The 23,570-nt window shown below is 43.4% G+C and overlaps 1 protein-coding gene across 10 annotated transcripts in view; it reads right to left on the reverse strand.

Moving 5' to 3' along the window:
* Positions 1-23,570, reverse strand: part of LOC118376045 (calcium-dependent secretion activator 1-like) — a 226,190-nt gene that overhangs the window by 142,190 nt on the left and 60,430 nt on the right. For all 10 annotated transcript variants that reach the window (XM_052473737.1, XM_052473735.1, XM_052473734.1 and 7 more), the window contains exon 3: positions 11,727-12,059. In XM_052473737.1, coding sequence (XP_052329697.1) covers positions 11,727-12,059 — 333 coding nt within the window. The remainder of the gene's footprint in view (positions 1-11,726; positions 12,060-23,570) is intronic.

Genomic DNA, 23,570 nt, shown 5'->3' on the forward strand with positions numbered 1-23,570 from the left:
ATGAGGAGGGGTGATGAGGGTGACAGATTGGGTGTAGTTAGTTAGAGAGGCTTGATGAGGAGAGGTGATGAGGGGTGACAGGATGGGTGTAGTTAGTTAGAGAGGTGATGAGTGGTGACAGGATGGGTGTAGTTCGTTAGAGATGCTTGATGAGGAGAGGTGATGAGGGGTGACAGAATGGGTGTAGTTAGTTAGAGAGACTTGATGAGGAGGGGTATTGAGGGGTGACAGGGTGGGTGTAGTTAGTTAGATAGGCTTGATGAGGAGAGGTGATGAGGGGTGACAGGATGGGTGTAGTTAGTTAGAGAGGCTTGATGAGGAGGGGTGATGAGGGGTGATAGGATGGGTGTAGTTAGTTAGAGAGGCTTGATGAGGAGGGGTGATGAGGGGTGAACGGATGGGTGTTGTTAGTTAGAGAGGCTTGATGAGGAGGGGTGATGAGGGGTGACCGGATGGGTGTAGTTAGTTAGAGAGGCTTGATGAGGAGAGGTGATGAGGGGTGACAGGATGGATGTAGTTAGTTAGAGAGGCTTGATGAGGAGAGGTGATGAGGGGTGACAGGATGGGTGTAGTTAGTTAGAGAGGTGATGAGGGATGACAGGATGGGTGTAGTTCGTTAGAGAGACTTGATGAGGAGAGGTGATGAGGGGTGACAGGATGGGTGTAGTTAGTTAGAGAGACTTGATGAGGAGGGGTGATGAGGGGTGACAGGATGGGTGTAGTTAGAGAGTATTGATGAGGAGAGGTGATAAGGGGTGACAGGATGGGTGTAGGTAGATAGAGAGCCTTGATGAGGAGAGGTGTTGAGGGATGACAGGATGGGTGTAGTTAGTTAGAGAGGCTTGATGAGGAGAGGTGATGAGGGGTGACAGGATGGGTGTAGTTAGTTAGAGAGTAATGATGAGGAGAGGTGATGATGGGTGACAGGATGGGTGTAGTTAGTTAGAGAGTAATGATGAGGAGAGGTGATGAGGGGTGACAAGATGGGTGTAGTTAGTTAGAGAGTAATGATGAGGAGAGGTGATGAGGGGTGACAGGATGGGTGTAGTTAGAGAGGATTGACAAGGAGGGGTGATGAGGGGTGACAGGATGGGTGTAGTTAGTTAGAGGCTTGATGAGGAGGGGTGATGAGGGGTGACAGGATGGGTGTAGTTAGTTAGAGAGGCTTGACGAGGAGAGGTGATGCCTGCTGCTACATAATGTTCTCATACACTCTTAGAAAAAAATCTGCTGCTATCTAGAACCTAAACGTGTTCTTTGCCTGTCCTCACCCTTTGAAGAACCCTTTTTTGTTCAACATAGAACCCTTTTGAGTTCGATGAAGAGCCCTTTCCACTTAGGGTTCTACATGGAACCCTAAGTAACACTTTACTTGACACCTAGTGTCATAACATGTTAACAAGTTAACAAGTTATGTCAGCTGTTATGACATATTACGACATGGTCATGACTAATCATAATGTGTTATGACGCTGGGTTTCAAGTAAAGTGTTAAAAAAGTGTACTACTTGGAACCCAAAAGGTTGATTAACCCTTTTGGAACCCTTTTTGATAAGAGTGTATCTATCTAGCCCTCCCTCTCCTCGCTGCTAGCTTAGAAACAATATGCAGTCTGTCCCCCTTCTCCCTTCTTCTAATCTATAGTGCTGCATTATGTCGATCCCATCACCAACCACACGCACACGCACACAAACATGCACACGCAGGCACGCAAAGAGACACACACAAACACATACACCCACACATGTACGTGCACACACACACACACACAGAGGGTTCCATAATCAGATCAGTTTAATGCTGGAAGCAGAAATCCCTCAAGCATAATTCACCAGCGAACAGTTGCTGACGAAGCAAGCAAAGGCATAATGGGGTGTTGCCTTTCTCCTCCAACACCAGTAGGAGTGGGGGAGCTGTGTGTGTGTTGGTGGGTGTGTGGTGTGCATGCACAGCACATTCTCCAGTGTTAAATGTAACAATGTTCCAGTGTCTTTATGGTTCCACTCTTTTCAGTGTTAAAAGAACACATTGCTTATCGTAACGCAGGGGTCCAATCAAAATCAAATGAAACTGTGTAGAAATGATAATGGAACTACATTCATACAGTTTCTTGACTGTGTCCAGCTCACTAATAATCGCCCAAATTAAATTAGACAGTCAGGGAGCATCAAAACTGGCAAAAAAATGATGGATAGGGGACTATTTATATACATTTTTGACCGTGAGGAAATACAAAACATTTTCAACGCAGCCTTACGGACCTCATTGACAACCGAACACGGCCCTAGGGAAAAAATGAGTTAGTGCAAAATACGGCTGCTAGAATCCTGACTAGAACCCCAAAAATTGGTCATATTACTCCAGTGCTAGCCTCCCTACACTGACTTCCTGTTAAGGCAAGGGCTGATTTCAAGGTTTTACTGCTAACCTACAAAGCATTACATGGGCTTGCTCCTACCTATCTCTCTGATTTGGTCCTGCCATACATACCTACACGTACGCTACGGTCACAAGACACAGGCCTCCTAATTGTCCCTAGAATTTCTAAGCAAACAGCTGGAGGCAGGGCTTTCTCCTATAGAGCTCCATTTTTATTGAATGGTCTGCCTACCCATGTCAGAGACGCAAACTCGGTCTCAACCTTTAAGTGTTTACTGAAGACTCATCTCTTCAGTGGGTCATATGATTGAGTGTAGTCTGGTCCAGGAGTGGGAAGGTGAACGGAAAGGCTCTGGAGCAACGATCCGCCCTGGCTGTCTCTGCCTGGCCAGTTCCCCTCTTTCCACTGTGATTCTCTGCCTCTAACCCTATTACAGTGGCTGAGTCACTGGCTTACTGGTGCTCTTTCATGCCGTCCCTAGGAGGGGTGCGTCACCTGAGTGGGTTGAGTCACTGACGTGGTCTTCCTGTCTGGTTTGGCGCTCGCCCCCTTGGGTTGTGCCATGGCGGAGATCTTTGTGGGCTATACTCGGCTTTGTCTCAGGATGGTAAGTTGGTGGTTGAAGATATCCCTCTAGTGGTTTGGGGACTGTGCTTTGGCAAAGTGGGTGGGGTTAAATCCAGCCTGTTTGGCCCTGCCTGGGGGTATCATCGGATGGGGCCACAGTGTCTCCTGAACCCTCCTGTCTCAGCCTTATCCGGTGTCCTGTGTGAATTTAAGTATGCTCTCTCTAATTCTCTCTTTCTCTCTTTCTTTCTCTCTCTCGGAGGACCTGAGCCCTCGGACCATGCCTTAGGACTACCTGGCATGAGGACTCCTTGCTGTCCCCAGTCCACCAGTTTCAACTGTTCAGCACCTGAGGTGCTGACTTGCTGCACCCTCGACAACTACTGTGATTATTATTATTTGACCATGCTGGTCATTTATGAACATTTGAACATCTTGGCCATGTTCTGTTATAATCTCCACCCGGCACAGCCAGAAGAGGACTGGCCACCCCTCATAGCCTGGTTCCTCTCTAGGTTTCTTCCTAGGTTTTGGCCTTTCTAGGGAGTTTTTCCTAGCCACCGTGCTTCTACACCTGCATTGCTTGCTGTTTGGGGTTTTAGGCTGGGTTTCAGTACAGCACTTTGAGATATCAGCTGATGCACGAAGGGCTAGATAAATCCATTTGTTTTGATTTGCATATCTCAGGTTGCCTTTCAAGTTATTTGTAGAGTTACCACCCGTGACTGTATTAGTTAGTGACAAAGTCATTTTCAGTCCTGTGAGTTTTATCAAGTGAGAGCCCAATTAAACCTCATGGTTTGCACACCACATCTAGCCTTCAAGTCACATAATGCTGGCTTGCTAAGTGATGTGTAATTCCTATTGGAATCCAGCCAGAGTGGTGCTATCAAACAATATTCATCCGCAATTTGCATTCAGTATGACTGCCAGGGTTAGGAAGACTAAGATATGAGACTACCTCAAGCATCTAAACTGGAATAACCATTTCAGTAACAGGTGCAATAAATCCAAGTAACAGATTAGATTAATTTAGGAAATCTATGTTATTTGATAGAGTAGCATAGGAGGAATTCATCGATGTACATGCAAAAACATAGATATTGAAACAAACATTCTCAAAATCAATTTGCAATAGAAGTCCTGTATGGCTCTGTTAGTAGGGCATGATGCTTGAAACACCAGGGTTGTGGGTTTGGTTCCCATGCATGACCAGTATGAAAATGTATGAACTCACTCTGGATAAGAGTGTCTGCTAAAATATAAATGTGAGCATGATGGGTGTGGTTTTCGGTTCAACACTCGTTATTAAAACACTAGGGTTATTCTACACCACTGCGCACACACATTTCTGTCTGTTGGCTACGGGTTTGTGATTGCTCGTTTCAGAGTTAGAGGTTAATTTGAATGTTCTCTGCTCTCTCTTACCTCACTTTGACATCTCCCTGTGCGTACGATGAAGGTAATTTAATCAGCTGCCACTTGAGATTGGGGGGAACATTTTCAGTCGAAGAGAGAGAAAGAGAGTTCATCCGTGCGGGTAAATATTCATGATCACACATCAGAGCAGCTGAGCGAGGAGAGTGTGAGAAACAGCATTTTAGTTCAACCAGTCTGTGACGTTGTTGCACTGCATCATTGTATCACTGTATGAGATCCCTGCTCCACCAACAGAACAGATATTTTCACCCTGTGGTGTCATAGCACTAACAAGCAACCAAATCTGCTTTCATTGAATAACTCTAGATCCAGTATTGAGGTTTGGCACTTAAGTGCTTAACTATTTACAGTATTTTAGAGGTGTCAAGTGTAGCAGAAACATCCTCTACTTTCAACCATTCAGGAAATCTTTACTTATTGTGAACATGTATATTTGTTTCTTTATCTGCACATCTGTGTCTGAAACATATTGTCCATTCGGAATCAAACTCTTTAAACAACAAATCGGAAATCTTACAAAAGCCTTGCGATTCTCTGTTAAAATTGTATTCTCTCCCAGTCTCTGACTGTAGCTAACCCAGACAATCTCTCTCTCTCTTTCTAGCACACATACACATTCTGTGGTGGTAGTGAAGGCCCTTCTTACGCCCCCGAGACAGCAGAGACTGTAAAGACTGCCAGCCTATTTTCCATGTGATTCACACAGAAACAATGGCTGACGAGAGCTGAACATAATGTAAACAAAAGCTCATCATTTTTGCTGCCAGGCTATTGTCAATATGAACCCACTGGCTGTCAAGGTCCATCCTCCTCTTGATAATAGCAGCTAAGAACCAGGGAGTGGGAACTTTGGGAGTATACAACTTTGCTGTTGGGGATAATAAATAAATAATGTGTCTTATGAACATGATTTTCCCCACTCAATCCTCAATTTGAAACCCAGGCTATTGTAGACATGAACCCCCTCACCATAGCAGGTAGGCAGTAGGCTGTGAGCTGTGCCCACTATTCTTGTTTTTGTATTGTTGCATTGTGAAAATGTCACAGCTGAAATGCCAACAGTACTTCAGAGTCTAAAATATTAAACAAAATGTAAATTATTCCTCCCACTCTCAATTTGTGATCCAAAATATTCAAAACCAAAGTTTTTTCAAAATGTATTTGAAGTAGGCTATATTTGTAAGTACAAATACATTAGTGTACACTATTATTTGTTACAAAAATTGTATGGGCCCTGGTAAAAAGTAGAACACTATATATGGAATAGGGTGCCATTTGGGACACATTCTGCGTGTTATCTGCTCCATATGAATAATATTAACGCTGACCACTTCCATCCATAGTGCCTGTAACTGTTCAGCAGCACCAAGCAGCCTTGTGAGAGGAGCTGAGAGACTAAATTGTTACTGTGGTACTGTAGAGACACAGCAATGGAGTCTAATGGCCTTCAATAATACCCAAACAGCAGTCTCATTGTTTGTTTTTGAGTTAGAGTAATGCTCAAAGAATAGAACCGCGTCACTGCAGCTCAAAGCCAAGATAATGAATCTGTCACCTTGAGGTGTGATTATCATCACATTTGTGATGCTTGGTTGCGTGACTATAATTGTCATATCTATTTTTTTTTAATTTTGCCATGTCATTGCTGACACTGGCATTGACTGGTTCATTGGCTACAAAGATGACTCATATGCATGCAGCCTTCAGTGGCAATCTCAACAGCAAGGCAAACGATCATCCAAGTAGTTCAGATGGCAAATGTTCAAATTATTTGTTGGTTAATATGAGAAAGAGATTCGTAAGGCCATTCATTTCATCTCTATGCGTGAGTACATGGCAGGCAACAGCACATTCACATTTTCTGCATCTGACTGCACTTGCCTGACAATTTATGCTAATTATGTCAAATTGTGCTTACATTAAATAAACTCCAGGTGGTGTATGTGTCGTCTAATGGCACAAACTCATTCAGAACGCCTCTTAGAACGCCTTTCTATTGACAAAAAAATGCCATTCACTACATCATCATCAGAAAGGCTAAATGATGTGCGTTTTATGTGGATGAATGTGTTTGATGCAGAGTAGCTTGCCTTTGGCTTAACGTGGCTAAACGACCAAACATACACACACACACGTGCCCACGCACCCACACACTTACACGCCACTCAGAGAGTCATTTAACCAGGTCAATCGGCTGTCATGATGTGGCCTTGAAGCTTCTATTCAGCTGCATGCTTTACTGAAACTCACGACACGAAACAAATTACTCTGTGTGTGTGTTTCATGCAGCACTTGAAAGTTCTATTCAGTTCCATGCTTTACTAAACTGGAACTCATAATGAGCCACATTACAGAATGGAAAGTAGACACGAAGCAGAAAGAAAAAAATACATGAATTGGCTGTAACAGCCTTCTTCGAAATACATATTCCTGCACATCTCCAATAGGCATGAGGAATAGAGACATGTCCATCTTTGCATTACCACAGATGCTGGACTGTGCCACGCATAGCACAGTTAGGTCACTTGGTTGTGCAGCCCAGCCTCAGTGTGTTGTATCATGAGAGCCAGACAGGCTGGTGCGATGGGGCCGTTGGTTATACATACTGTACCAGTGTACTAGTCTACCAGTACAAGGTACCAGTGTACTCAACCTGCTCTGAGTCACTCTCAGAGCCACTTGTGCCACATTCCCCTGGTTATCACCTGATTGTGCAGCCCAGCCTCATTACATTGTATTGGGAGAGACAGAGGCTGGTGTAGGGGGGGCACAGGTCACACTGTACCAGTCTAGTCAGCCCGCTCCGAGTCACTCCCATATTTCTGCAGTGCTTCCCGGTACCTTGTATCTGGGACAGAAATAGTCCTTCTCCCTTCCCCCGCTCTCTTGTTATGTGACTTTAACAAATTACTTAAATCCCATGAGATAAGAGATAAAACTGATGGCCTCTGAATCCCTGAAAACCTCTCATCACATCTTCTCCAACCAGCCCTGAGGCATCTAGTGCTGAGCAGCGAGCAGCATCATCTTCTGTTTGGGGAGAACTCCGTCATCGATCTAAATGGATATGCACCATTTCACCATTGTTTCAAATAATAACACAGCATATCAATCTGGATTCTAGGATAATCATCGAGAGAGAACGGTGGAGAATGCTGCGCTGCCATTGCCATGGGTTGGTTCTTATGAGAGTTGTCTCCCCAAATGGTACCTTTGTCCCTACATAGTGCACTACTTTTGACCAGAGGCTTATGTGGTCGAAAGTAGTGCACTATACTGTACACAAACAAATCACACTGTGGTAAAAAGGCCTATTGCTCCGGTCATATTGAACACTGTGGTAAAGAAGCATATTGCTCCGGTCATATTGAACACTGTGGTAAAAAGGCCTATTGCTCCGGTCATATTGAACACTGTGGTAAAAAGGCCTATTGCTCCTGTCATATTGAACACTGTGGTAAAAAAGCATATTGCTCCGGTCATATTGAACACTGTGGTAAAAAAGCATATTGCTCCGGTCATATTGAACACTGTGGTAAAAAGGCCTATTGCTCCGGTCATATTGAACACTGTGGTAAAAAGGCCTATTGCTCCTGTCATATTGAACACTGTGGTAAAAAAGCATATTGCTCCGGTCATATTGAACACTGTGGTAAAAAAGCATATTGCTCCTGTCATATTGAACACTGTGGTAAAAAGGTCTATTGCTCCGGTCATATTGAACACTGTGGTAAAAAGGCCTATTGCTCCGGTCATATTGAACACTGTGGTAAAAAGGCCTATTGCTCCTGTCATATTGAACACTGTGGTAAAAAAGCATATTGCTCCGGTCATATTGAACACTGTGGTAAAAAGGCCTATTGCTCCTGTCATATTGAACACTGTGGTAAAAAGGCCTATTGCTCCTGTCATATTGAACACTGTGGTAAAAAGGTCTATAGTATCAGTGGTCAGCAGAAAAATAGCTATTCTGCTGCTTGTGAGCAGTGGTGTTTTCACTGCTGTGACAAGATGGTAACTGGCATAGGGATATTTAGTATGCTGAAATGGCCTGCCTCTGATCGCTCTGTTTATGTGTGCATCTGTGCATCTGTGTCTGTCTGTCCGTCCGTGTGTGTGTGTGTCTGTTCGTGTGTGTGTGTGTGTGTGTGTGTGTGTGTGTGTGTGTGTGTGTGTGTGTGTGTGTGTGTGTGTGTGTGTGTACGTACATGAACGCATGATTTTAAGCATGTGTGTCTGTGTTCCAATCCAGACAAATGGTAAATCAATCTGACCAGTTTAGCTCATTGCTACAGCCAAGTGGCCCTGACCTGAAGACATATGATGTAGGAGAAGCACCACAATATGCTATACCTAAAACACAGCAACACAGTTTCCAGTTACCAATGCAAAAAAAAGCAGAACACGATTGATTATATTTATAATTTGGCAGCTTCCTTTGTCTGCAGCTCTGCAGTGCTTAGTGCCAAGTGGTATATGTTCAGAGGGATTGCCCACCATACCAACCCACAGCACTGTGTCCTTGTCCTGCAAGCAGATTCATTCCTGACCCTCCACCAGCGGCTCTTTCCTGCTCCGCCGCCAGGTTGCACAGGAAAACTAGGTTAGCCATCTTCAAAGGATGAGCAGGGAAGAAACTAAAGCAACTATGGGAAGATTCAGAGGGGCTGTGCTTTATCTCAGCGTGAGACAGACCAACAAATTAAGGATTGGAGAAAGAGAGAGAGAAAGCTTTTTGGCTTTAAACAGACAGTACATCGTGGCAGACTATCTATCCACTGTGACTGATAAAAAACGGAGAAAAACACTGGCTGTGTACAGACTCAGTAAGCAAAGCCTGGCCTTAGAAACCAGCCGTCATAGACAAATCTCAGAGAGGACAGGTTGTGCTCACTCTGCCCTGACACAGCTGCATTTTCTCCAACACTGCCAGAACTACACAGACTTATGGGCAATTTTCTTTCCCAAAATTGAAAACAAATACAACAATTTTGAAACCAAAACAAAAAGGGAGAAAATCAAATATCTACTGGGAATAAAAAAAAAAAGTGTCTTTATCACTATTTCACTATTTCATTATTTCATTATTGTCCTTGTTCATTTGTTACTGTAGTGTCCCATTAAGTGTTACTACTCATTGAGTATTATTATTTGTCCTATTGTTATCTATCTGCGTCATCATTGATTTGATGCGTGTTTGTATGAGAGAGCGAGAGAGAGAGAGAGACAGACAGACAGAGACAGACAGAGACAGAGAGACAGAGAGAGACAGAGACAGAGAGAGAGACAGAGAGAGACAGAGAGAGACAGAGAGAGAGAGAGAGAGAGAGAGAGAGAGAGGAGAAAGAGAGAGAGAGAGAGAGAGAGAGGGGAGAAAGAGAGAGAGAGAGAGAGAGAGAGAGAGAGAGAGGGGGAGAAAGAGAGAGAGAGAGAGAGAGAGAGAGAATAGTAGAACAGAATACAGGGGAGAAGACTTAACCTACAGAGAGAGAGAGAGAGAATAGTAGTACAGAATACAGGGGAGAAGACTTAAACTACAGAGAGAGAGAGAATAGTAGTACAGAATACAGGGGAGAAGACTTAAACTACAGAGAGAGAGAGAGTCATGCCTCTGGATTGTCAAGACTGATCAATCTATCACTTCACATTGTAACCCAGTCTCCAGTCACAATCTTCCATTATACTGTAGGAAAAGGAAAAACACATCAGGTCAAAGCTTCCTGAGGATATGTCGTTGGGATAGCAACCATTAAAACTGCAATTTGTAACTTTTTAGGAGACTCAACCAAATTCACATGGAAATGTCTGTTGTAGATCTATACTTTTAATTGAAAGCAAGTCTAAGGTAGATCTGTTCTATGTGCTCTATTTTTATTCCTCCTATTCTGAAGTTTTGTTTTGCGTCTCTTACTTTTGGTTTTGTACACCAGCTTCAAACCACAGAAAACACTATTTTTGGTTATGGAAAATATATGATATTCTTGACGGTTTTGTCACATAAACTGAAATTAGGCGAAGTATTAGAATGTGATCTACCAGGAAATGGCACAATAATTTCTGTGCAGTGCATCTGTAAAATGCTATACAACATAAATTACGAAGAAAACAGTAAGATGATACTTCTTCTCTCAGGGAGAAATTAAGCCGTTTCAACAATTCATTGGTTTCTGAGGGCCACGTGCATTAAATCGAAATGGGAGAGAATGAGACCATTCACTTAAGTGTGGTTACTAATGCATTAAATTATGAGGAAATGTAAATGTATCTGAGCTCTGGCTCTGAATGCTTCCTGTGATCAGACTTTTAATCAAGCTCCTGGAAGAAGAATATATTAGCACGGCTATCTGCTCTCTAGGTCTCAGTGTTCTCATAGAGTGTTGTACAAGTGAAGCAGCGCTGTGGGTAGAAGAGTTATATCCGACACAAGCACACTGGTGTCCACCATTGTCCTCGAGCAATCTCAACATGTCACTCCTCATAGGAAGGAGATCGAAGTGCTGGCTCTCTAAGCCCCGGGCTTAAGATAGGCCTGTGATTTACCAGCTTTGGGTTTGTGCGATCTCCCTCTTGAAAATAAGTGTCAGGTGCATGTTATTTTATATTATTTCACCAAATGGAAACCTGATGAAGGATGTTTCAGCCTAAATACAAGAACAGGAAGAGCCTGTTTGAAAGTAAAACACGCCTTCTAGTCAAGGTGTTAAACCTGGGCCCATATCCACAAATTGACTCAGAGTAAGAGTGCTGATCGAGGATCAATTCGACCATGCATTATAATCTAAAAGGAAAACCTGATCTTAAGTCAGCACTCCTACATGGTTATTGATTATTGCATTGTTGGGTTTTGAGTTTGCAAGAAAGGCATTTCACTGTACTTGTGCATGTGACATTAAAACTTGAAATGCTTGAGATGCTTGAAAAATACAGTTGGTCTCTAAAACCTGGAGTGATTCTATAAACCCATATTAATCTGTGACCTGCGTGAGAGTAAGGAGACAGCAGACTTTCCACTGTAGCTGTACAGCTGCAGACATAGCCTGAACAACAGTAACAAATGCTGGACTGTTCTTGGCCTTGATTGTTTTTTGTAAACCCGGCAGGCAAAACTGTCTGCAATGACATCAGTCTCTGGTTTTGATGTCACTAGTCAGTTTTGCCCACTGGGAAAGTAGTGGTCTTTTTTTACCGATATACACACACATAGATGCGTCAGAAATAGCAGCCTATGGACCCTAGTCAAAAGCAGTGCAGGGAATAGGGAACCATTTCGGATGCAACCATATTTCACAGTGATGTGTACACACACACACACCCTCCCTCTACTAACGCCTGCTCTTACCTGGCAGGCGTTGTAGAGCAGCTGGTGCTCAAATTTCTTGATACCCAGAATGTTCTGGAACATCTCGTAGAGCTGGTCCTTGCTGAGGATGAGCTCTGAGGCGGCGCTGGCCGTCATGCGCTGCTGGGCTTTGCGTGGGTCCTCGTCCCCGCGGTAGATGGTGTCGAACTTGGCCATCCAGGAGCTGAGCACCGTCTCCTTACTCAGGCCGTCGATCTCAGGCAGGCTGCGGACACGCTTCTCAATGTGCCTCTTGAACACCTCCCTGCAGTCATTGGCTGAGAAGCCCCCGCTCTGGACCATCTTGGCAACGCGGTCGCTCTTCAGGAACACCTGCGGTCACAGAGAGACATGTTGGAAAGGATAGATAACCGCACACTGTTGAAAACATCCAGAAGAAATACAAAAGTGAGGTTTAAATGCCAAAATGATATTTAGTCGGACAGATGCCCCAAAATGTGCTCAGCGCAATAATAAATTCAAGTGAAAGGATATATTTTTTTGTTGACATAACCAATCATCAGTGTGATAAAGGGCACCCACACCTGGCTCATATACATGTTGATGACATCACGTAGGTAAATGAAAGTAGAGCATCTGAAGTTATAATGCCACAGAGAGAAAGAGAGCAATGTGATGTCAATGACTGTCTTGTAACAGAGTAGAGACAGAAAGTCTCGACTGCTGTTGCAGCTACAGATAATAGTAGGTGTTTGTTTAATAGCAAAGCATGAAAAGTGGCGAACCGATATAAAAGAAAAACATATTTCCACGTTTGCACCTGAAGGCACTTGGAATGCAAACAGCAGAAAATGGAGGTATGAATAGACACCAACGAGGTCTGCTGAGATAATATCATTTATAATAACACAACTGAAATATTTACACTGCTACTGTAAGAGGCTATCTGACTACCGCAAATAAACTATGATAAACTATGATAAACTATACCCACTGAGGACACACTGTCTGAATCAACACTGTTTCTAAGTAATTTCAAGGATTAATTTGAACCTTGAAGGATTACAATGACTTTGAACCAACATTGAATTGCCCGCTGTGCTAAGGGGGAGTACTGTGATTGCATATGGGTACCATCCAAAATAAAGGAAACACCAACATAAAGTGTCTTAACAAGGCATTGGGTCACCACTAGCTACCATAATAGCTTCAATGAGTAAATTCATAGATTCTACAAGTGTCTGGAACTCTATTGGAGGGATGTGACACCATTCTTCCATGAGAAATTGTTGATGGTGGTGGAAACCGCTGTCTGGGGCGCCACTCCAGAATCTCCCATAGGTGTTTATTTGGGTTGAGATCTGGTGACTGAGACACACACACATAAAACACATTAAATGTCCCTATGCTCCTTTGAGACCACCCTTTAAAATTCACAGATCCATTCATTTAGCCATGGCAGCCAAAATAATGGCAACTTGGAATTTTTATACATGACCCTAAGCATGATGGAATGTTAATTGCTTAATTAAATCAGGTACCACACCTGTGTGGAAGCATTTCTTTAAAAAAATATGCTGAACAAGCATACAGTTGAAGTCTGATATACATACACATCAGCCAAATATATTCATACTCAGTTTTTCACAACTCCTGACATTAAATCCTATAAAAAATTCCCTCTTAGGTCAGTTAGGATCACCACTTTATTTTCAGAATGTGAAATGTCAGAATAATAGTAGAGAGAATTATTTATTTCAGCTTTTATTTCCTTCATCACATTCTCAGTGGGTCAGAAGTTTACATACACTCAATTAGTATTTGGTAGCATTGCCTTTAAATTGTTTAACTTGGGTCGAACACCTCGGGTAGCCTTCCACAAGCTTCGCACAATAAGTTGGGTGAATTTTGGCCCATTCCTCCTGACAGAGCTGGTGTAATTGAGTCAGATTTGTAGGCCTCCTTGCTCACAAACCTTTTCAGATCTGCCCACAAATGTTCTATAGGATTGAGGTCAGGGCTTTGTGATGGCCACTCCAATACCTTGACTTTATTGTCCTTAAGCCATTTTGCCACAACTTTGGAAGTATGCTTGTGGTCATTGTCCATTTGGAAAACCCATTTGCGACCAATCTTTTACTTCCTGACTGACGTCTTGACATGTTGCTTCAATATATCCACATAATTATCCTGCCTCATGATGCCATCTATTTTGTGAAGTGCACCAATCCCTCCTGCAGCAAAGCACCCCCACAACATGATGCTGTCATCCCCGTGCTTCACGGTCGAGATGGTGTTCTTCGGCTTGCAAGCCCCACCCTTTTTCCTCCAAACATAACGATTGTCATTATGGCCAAACAGTTTTATTTTTGTTCCATCAGACCAGAGGATATTTCTCCAAAAAGTACGATCTTTGTCCCCTTGTGCAGTTTCAAACCGTAGTCTGGCATTTTTATGGCGGTTTTGGAGCAGTGGCTTCTTCCTTGCTGAGCGACCTTTCAAGGTTATGTCTATATAGGGCTCGTCTTACTGTGGATATAGACACTTTTGTACCTGTTTCCTCCAGCATCTTCACAAGGTCGTTTGGTGTTGTTCTGGGATTGATTTGCACTTTTCGCATAAAGGTAGGTTAATCTCTAGTGGACAGAGCTCGTCTCCTTTCTGAGCGGTATGACAACTGCGTGGTCCCATGGTGTTTATACATGTGTACTGTAGTTTGTACAGATGAACGTAGTACCTTCAGGCGTTTGGAAATTGCTCCCAAGGATGAACCAGACTTGTGGAGGTCTACAATTTGTTTTCTGAGGTGTTGGCTGATTTCTTGTGATTTTCCCATGATGTCAAGCAAATAGGCATTGAGCTTGAAGCTAAGCCTTGAAATACATCCACAGGTACACCTTCAATTCACTCAAATTATGTAAATTAGCTTATCAGAAGATTCTAAAGCCATGACATCATTAAAACATAAACATCAAGCTGTTTAAAGGCACAGTCAACTTAGTGTATGTAAACTTCTGACCCACTGGAATTGTGATACAGTGAATTGTAAGTGAAATAATCTGTATGTAAACAATTGTTGGAAAAATGACTTGTGTCATGCACAAAGTAGATGTCCTAACCGACTCGCCAAAACTATCGTTTGTTAACAAGAAATGTGTGGAGTGGTTGAAAAATTAGTTTTAATGACTCCAACCTAAATGTATGTAAACTTCCAACTTCAACTGTATGAATGCAACATTCAACATTGTCAAAGATTTTACTGAGTTACAGTTCATATAAGGAAATCAGTCAATTTAAATAAATAAATTAGGCCCTAATTTATGGATTTCACATGACTGGGAATACAGATATGCATCTGTTGGTCACAGATACCCTTTAAAGAAGGTAGGGTGTGGATCAGAAAACCAGTCAGTATCTGGTGCAACTACAAAATGCAGAGTGAAAAAAAATGCATCTCCTTCGCATAGAGTTGATCAGGCAAAAACTGTTGCGATAAAAATACTGAACAAAAATATAAACACAACATGCAACAATTTCAAAGATTGTACTGAGTTACAGTTCATATAAGGAACAGACAATTAAAATAAATGAATTAGTCCTTAATCTATGGATTTCACATGACTGGGAATACAGATAAGCATCTGTTGGTCACAGATATCTTAAAAAAAGATTGGGTGTGGATCAGAAAACCAGTCAGTATCTGGTGTGACTACCATTTGCCTCAAGCAGCGCGACACATCTCACCTTGCATAGAGGTAATCAGAATGTTGATTGTGCCCTGTGGAATGTTGTCCCACTCCTCTTCAATGTCTGTCAGGATTTGGCCAGGGTTGTTCCGGTTTTTGGTCACTAGATGCCCCCATTGTGCCTTTTGACCTTTTGTTTTCCCTTGATCCCCATTATTTGCACCTGTGCCTCGTTTCCCCTGATTGTATTTAAACCCTTTGTTTTCCTCTGTTCTTTGCTCTGTGTTTGTATGTTATTACCCAGCCCTAGTACTCTGAGAACTCTTGTTGATCCCGGCGGACTCTCTTGTGGAATTCTGTTTTTTGTTCTTGTTTGTTTGTTTTTTGAGTATCTTTTGAGGCTTTTTGTGCTTTACCTTCCACCTTGTGGATTTACCTTTTTTGTCTTGGAGGATTACCTTTGTTCTTGTAGGATTCCTTTTGAGGTTGTGGAGTTACATGTTTTCCTGAAGAACTTCACTTTTTACTTCATTAAATACACCGTCTCAAGTACTGCTGTGTCTGCCTCATCTTCTGGGTTCTGCCGACTATTCGTTGTTTGGTTAAGTGACTGTTTCTCACTCCGGAGACCTGGGTTCGTAACCGGGTCCTGACAATGTCTGTATGAAGATGCTCGATATTGGCGGGAACTGGAACACGCTGTCGTACACGTCAATCCAGAGCATCCCAAACATGCTCAATTGGTGACATGTCTGGTGAGTATTCGGGCCATGGAAGAACTGGGATATTTTCCATCTTCCAGGAACTGTTTACAGATCTTTGCGAAATGGGGCCGTGCATTATTATGCTGAAACATGAGGTGATGGCGGCGGATGAATGGCACGACAACGGGCCTCAGGATCTCATCACGGTATCTCTGTGCATAAAATAGTTCATCGATAAAAGGCAATTGTGTTTGTTGTCCGTAGCTTATGCCTGCCCATATCATGACCCAACGCCACCATGGGGCACACTGTTCACAACATTGACATCAGCAAACCGCTCGCACACACAACGCCATACAAGCTGTCTGCCATCTGCCCGGTACAGTTGAAACTGGGATTAATCCGTGAAGAGCACACTTCGTCAGCGTGCCAGTGGCTATCGAAGGTAAGCATTTGCCCACTGAAGTCTGTTACAATGTCGAACTGGAGTCTGGTCAAGACCCTGGTGAGGACGATGAGCACACACATGAGCTTCCTTGAAACAGTTTCTGACAGTTTGTGCATAAATTCTTCAGTTGTGCAAACCCACAGTTTCATTGGCTGTTTGTGTGGCTGGTCTCAGACGATCTTGCAGGTGAAGAAGCCAAATGTGTAGGTCCTGGGCTGGCGAGATTACACGAAATCTGCGTTTGTGAGGCCGCACATACTGCCAAATTCTCTAAAATTATGTTGGAGGCATCTTATGGAGAAATTAACATTACATTCTCTGGCAACAGCTCTGGTGGACATTCCAACAATCAGCATGCCAATTGCAAGCAGCCTCAAAATTTTGGACATCTCTGGCATTGTACACATTTTAGAGTGTCCTTTTATTGTGTCCATTACAAGGTGGACCTGTGTAATGATCCGCTTCTTGATATGCCAAACCAAGTGGATGGATTATCCAGGCAAACGAGAAATGCGAGAAAACTGTGAGAAAACTAACCTCTTTGTAAGTATGGAACATTTCTGGGATTTCTATTTTTGTTCAGTGTACTTTGTATCCCTCATATACTGAAGTCAAGTGTTTCCTTTATTTTGTCAGTTACATGTATGATTAAAAGGAATCTCATATAATTATAAAATCTTTCAAATGCGTTTCACAATCTTTCACATTTGCTTCAGCCCGCCTGGAGTGCCAGATGGGCAGGGTTTGTCATTTTACGACTATTCCTTTGGTTCCATTACGTCAGGCAAACTCAATCAAGCCCAGCTAAAGTATTTAAAATGATCTGAAATAGTATTTAAACCTAGGTCTGCTGTTGACCATAACACTTAAGACTCCACACACATTTTGTTCATCATTGTTGATCCAATGTACAGAAGAACAAAAGTCGGGGCCATCCTGTGTGTCTGTGTTTGTGACTGCAACCACTCTGACTCTCAGCCTGCAGATGAATATGAGCCAATGGAAGTTAGCCATCCATGCAGGACAAATAAAGGAAAGGCCAGTGTCTGACTGCAATACCACACCACAATAGTGGTGGAATACTGAACGATGCAGTGTAACTAGATGTTAGCTCTCTGCTCTACAGTGATATACTGGAGTAATATAACCATAGCCATAACAATAGAGACAGAAAGATTGGTAGTAGCATATAGAATATTGGGGATTAATGTTGATGGCCACTGGATGGAAATCCACTCCAGACTCTCTCTCTCCTGGTCTACTGTACTTCTAGTCTTGAATTGATCAGGCTGAAAGCTATCCTTTCTCATTTACTGTGTGTGTGTGTGTGTGTGTGTGTGTGTGTGTGTGTGTGTGTATAGAGTAGAGTAAATGTCTGTCTGAGGACCCTGCATGTAATAGAGCTAACTGCCAGATGGACTTTCTGTCCTACAGAGTTCAAACCAACCTTACTTTATAGAGCAGCTAGGCTAGTAAAATACTGATTGATGTTGTTTCCCACAGTCAGTCTGAAATCTGGCATATATACTTTGCCTGCTCTCTCTTTAATCCCCTTTTCTCTCCTGTGAAAGGACGGGGAGAGTGATGGGGCTCTAAATTACTATCTGGTTCCTATCCAGGCAGACGGCAGCCATTTTACAGAGAGCTACTCTACCTGTGGAGAACTCACTCTCACAATCACAGCTGAGACAAACGGTCCTTGCTATCCTGTGTCCTTGGGACATCTCGACTCTGACATTACCCCATTAAAGTTGAAATCTCAAATAGTTTAGGTTAGGGTTAGGATTTAGGGTAGGGATGTCCCAAGGACACCGGATAGCACTAACAGAAGACAAACCACTGCTGGAGAAGTGAATCATCTCAATGAAATGGAGTGGCGGTGGTATTCTTTCGCCATTATCTGTCAGGAATGGAACATGGACAAGCAGGCTTTGTACATAATAAGAACAACATCTAAAACCCTACATCATCACAGTGTCGTTCTTTTTTTAACCTCAGTCTTTCATATTGGCAGTGGTGGTTGTTCTTCCTGTCTCTTGTTTCCTGTCAGTTTCATTGATATCCTCTCTTAGTATAGTGAAAGCCAACAGAACACTGGCTGTATCCGGTGCACTGCAGAGATAGTGAACTGTGTCTGTGGCTGTGTCTGAACCTGTGTAAGTGTATGTATGTATGTATGTATGTATGTATGTATGTATGTATGTATGTATGTATGTATGTATGTATGTATGTATGTATGTATGTGTGTGTGTGTGTGTGTGTGTGTGTGTAGGTGGCAGCAACTGCAGCAGCAAGGGACAGGCCAGTCCGTTCTCAGGGTCAACCTCCATCCCATTAATGACAGAGTCATGGGGAGCGAACCAGACAAGGCCATCGTAATAGCACAGGACACACACATCAGAGTTACTGTCTACCAGGCCCCAGCACACTCTAAGACTATCACAATCAAATTGTGGCCCCATTGTCCATTGAGACTAAATACCAGTGACACACTACAATAAGAAGACAGTAGAGTGTTATGTATTTACAACACTGAAATAATGAAGTTGCTGTGGGTTGGGAGATAGAGAGAGGGGGGGGAGAGAGAGACTTGCTAACACAAGCCTGTAACAGTATATCTATTTGTCCTGATTTGTCCTGATTGACTTTGGTACTTTCAGAGTTCTTTATGGCCCAGGAAGCAGACAGAGCTGTGTGGGGGTGTCTCAGTCAAACAAAGAAGACAAAGTAACCTATCGTCATCCATTAAGTGGGTAAACACTATTTCAATGGATTCGCCATTTTTGTTTTCAAATTAATTGCTTTGGAGCTCATTCAACGCATTGCGTTAATATATTTGATTTGGCCAAGTTTTCTAAGCAAAATTTTTTTATTTATTGTTGGACAAACAAAACGTGTGATGGGTCCGCACTCAAAAAGATGTTGCATAAAGCTCACCTCACTTTCATATATTTATTTTTCACTGAATCAGGGACAGCGAACACAGACGTTTTGGCTTTGCAGCCTTCCTCAGTGAGGAGACACGAATCCCCTTCATTCAGAAAAAGCACCCATTTTAAACACGTGAGCAAACCGATGAGGATCAGGTGCCTTCAATCAGCGTTGACATTCATCTGTCCATTATTGTTGGACATCAAAAACTGTAAAAACACCAGCAAATTCGCTCCAAGTTATTTTAATTTTGGAAATAGGTTTCAAAGTATTCCCACGCATAATAGACAGATATACACTGAGTGTACAAAACATTAGGAACACCTTCCTAATATTGAGTTGCACCGACTTTTGCCCTCAGAACAGCCTCAAGTCGACTGAGCCTGGACTCTACAAGGTGTCGAAAGCGTTCCACAGGGATGTTGGCCCAAGTTGACTCCAATGCTTCCCACAGTTGTGTCAAGTTGGCTGGATGTCCTTTGGGTGGTGGACCATTCTTGATACAAATGGAAAACTGTTGAGCGTGAAAACCCCAGCAGCTTTGTAGTTCTTGATACACTTAACCCGGAGTGCCTGGCACCTACTACCATACCCAGTTCAAAGGCCCTTCAATCTTTTGTCTTGCCCATTCCCACTCTGAATGGCACACATACACAATCCATGTCCCAATTGTCTCAAGGTTTAGAAATCCTAATTTAACCTGTCTCCTCCCCTTTATTTACACTGATTGAAGTGGATTTAACAAGTGACATAAATAAGGGATTATAGCTTAAACCTGGATTCACCTGGTCAGTCGATGACATGGAAAGAACAGGTGTTCCTAATGTTTTGTAAACTCAGTGTATGTGATCGAATACAAATGTAAGGAAGGTTTGAAATTATTATGTTTTAGTCAAATATTATATCTGTTTGGGCTTCTTGCGGTCAAGTTGAAGTCTACAAATGATGTATAATTATGTTCTGAAACCCGTGACCATCCACTCAAGAAAAACTTGGCCCACAGCTGAATCTACTTGAGGTTCCCTGATGTAGACCGTATAGAATGGGGGCTCTAAGTATCCGAAAGAGGAGGATAGAGGAGGAAAGAATAAGAAATCCCCTATATGGGTATTCTGCATCATCTCATCTATCATTCCCCCCCACACACACAGCACAGCAGGTCCCTGGATTTCAGGCCAAAGCAACAGAGCAGCCACTTCAATCTCACTATACGAGAGATGGCTTCATAGACCAACAGCAAGACACTAACTCACTGACTCCCCGAGCAGCACTAAGGATGAGGTTTTTATTTTTCTGTCCCTCTGTATCTCAAATCAAATCAAATGTTATTTGTCACATACACATGGTTAGCAGATGTTAATGCAAGTGTAGCGAAATGCTTGTGCTTCTAGTTCCGACAATGCAGTAATAACCAACGAGTAATCTAACCCAACAATTCCAAAACTACTACCTTATACACACAAGTGTAACGGGATAAAGTATATGTACATATGAATGAGTGATGGTACAGAACGGCATAGGCAAAATGCAGTAGATGGTATCGAGTACAGTATATACATATAAGATGAGTAATGTAGGGTATGTAAACATTATATTAAGTGGCATTGTTTAAAGTGGCTAGTGATACATTTTTTACATCAATTTCCATCAATTTCCATGGAGTTGAGTCAGTATGTTGGCAGCAGCCACTCAATGTTAGTGGTAGCTGTTTAACAGTCTGATGGCCTTGAGATAGAAGCTGTTTTCGGTCTCTCGGTCCCTGCTTTGATGCACCTGTAATGACCTCGCCTTCTGGATGATAGCGGGGTGAACAGGCAGTGGCTCAGGTGGTTGTTCTCCTTGATGGTCTTCATGGCCTTCCTGTGACATCGGATGGTGTAGGTGTCCTGGAGGGCAGGTAGTTTAACCCCGGTGATGCGTTGTGCAGACCACACTACCCTCTGGAGAGCCTTACGCTTGTGGGCGGAGAAGTTGCCGTACCAGGCGGTGATACAGCCCAACAGGATGCTCTCGATTGTGCATCTGTAGAAGTTTGTGAGTGCTTTTGGTGACAAGCCAAATTTCTACAGCCTCCTGAGGTTGTAGAGGTGCTGCTGCGCCTTCTTCACAACGCTGTCTGTGTGGGTGGAGCAATTCAGTTTGTCCGTGATGTGTACGCCGAGGAACTTAAAACTTACTACCCTCTCCACTACTGTCCCGTCGATGTGGATAGGGGGGTGCTCCCTCTGCTGTTTGCTGAAGTCCACAATCATCTACTTTGTTTTGTTGACGTTGAGTGTGAGGTTATTTTCCTGACACCACAGTCCGAGGGCCCTCACCTCCTCCCTGTAGGCCGTCTCGTCGTTGTTGGTAACCATGCCTACCGCTGTAGTGTCGTCCGCAAACTTGATATTTGAGTTGGAGGCGTGCATGGTCACACAGTCGTGGGTGAACAGGGAGTACAGGAGAGGGCTCAGAACGCACCCTTGTGGGGCCCCAGTGTTGAGGATCAGCGGGGTGGAGATGTTGTTACCTACTCTCACCACCTGGGGGCGGCCCGTCAGGAAGTCCAATACACAGTTGCGCAGGCCGGGGTCGTGACCCAGGGTCTCGAGCTTGTTGACGGGTTTGGAGGGTGCAATGGTGTTAATTGCTGAGCTGTAGTTGATGAACAGCATTCTCACGTAGGTATTCCTCTTGTCCAGATGGGTTAGGGCAGTGTGCAGTGTATTTGCGATTGCGTCGTCTGTGGACCTATTGGGGAGGTAAACAAATTGGAGTGGGTCTAGGGTGTCAGGTAGGATGGAGATGATATGGTCCTTGACTAGTCTCTCAAAGCACCTCATGATGACGGAAGTGAGTGCTACGGGGCGGTAGTCGTTTTGCTCAGTTACCTTAGCTGTCTTGGGAACAGGAACAATGGTGGCCCTCTTGAAGCATGTGGGAACAGCAGACTGGGATAAGGATTTATTGAATATGTCCGTAAACACACCAGCCAGCTGGTCTGCGCGTGCTCTGAGGACGCAGCTAGGGATGCAGTCTGGGCCTGCAGCCTTGATATGCAGCGCAATCGATATGCTGATAGAATTTAGGTAGTCTTGTTTTCAGATTACCATTGTTAAAATCTCCAGCTACAATGAATGCATCCTCAGGATATGTGGTTTCCAGTTTACATAGAGTCAAATAAAGTTTGTTCAGGGCCATCGATATGTCTGCTTGGGAGGGAATATATACAGCTGTGATTATAATCGAAGAGAATTCCCTTGTTAGATAATGAGGTCAACATTTGATTGTGAGGAATTCTAAGTCAGGTGAACAGAAGGACTTGAGTTCCTGTATGTTGTTATGATCACACCACGTCTCGTTAATCATAAGGCATACCCCCTCCGCCCCTCTTCTTACCAGAAAGATGCTTGTTTCTGTCGGCGCGATGCGTGAAGAAACCAGCTGGCTGCACAGGCTCCGATAGAGTCTCTCGAGTGAGCCATGTTTCCGTGAAGCAAAGAACGTTACAGTCTCTGATGTCTCTCTGGAATGCTACCCTTGCTCGGATTTCATCAACCTTGTTGTCAAGAGACTGGACAATGGCGAGTAGTATGCTAGGGAGTGGTGCGCGATGTGCCCGTCTCCGGAGCCTGACCAGAAGACTGCTTCGTCTGCCCCTTTTACAGCGTCATTGTTTTGGGTCGCCGGCTGGGTTCCAATCCATTGTCCTGGGTGGAAGGCACAGGATCCGCTTTGGGAAAGTCATATTCCTGGTTGTAATGGTGGTGAGTTGTCGTTGCTCTTATATTCAGTAGTTCCTCCCGACTGTATGTAATTGATAGAGGAAATTATGGTTGAAATGACTAATTATGTATACATTCCAATCAGAACTGACTAGTCCAAATGTTATAATGTACTGTACATGTGAATTTTCTCTCTTGCCCCCTTTCCCAATTGTATATAATGTAGTCAGGAGTTTAGTAACAATGAAGGTCTGTTCCTTAGTTCATTCAGTTGTACAAATCTCCAGGTGGTGGGAACGGGCCATCTCCAGATTGTCGAGAATGTTGATTTATGCTGACTGGCCTTGACTTCGTGCTGATAACGCGAAGGCTCAAGAGCTAGAGGGCCCCTCTGCTTGTGAAATGGA

The sequence above is a fragment of the Oncorhynchus keta genome, chromosome 21 (genome assembly GCF_023373465.1).
Source record: "Oncorhynchus keta strain PuntledgeMale-10-30-2019 chromosome 21, Oket_V2, whole genome shotgun sequence".
In the NCBI taxonomy this organism is placed as follows: Eukaryota; Metazoa; Chordata; class Actinopteri; order Salmoniformes; family Salmonidae; genus Oncorhynchus; species Oncorhynchus keta.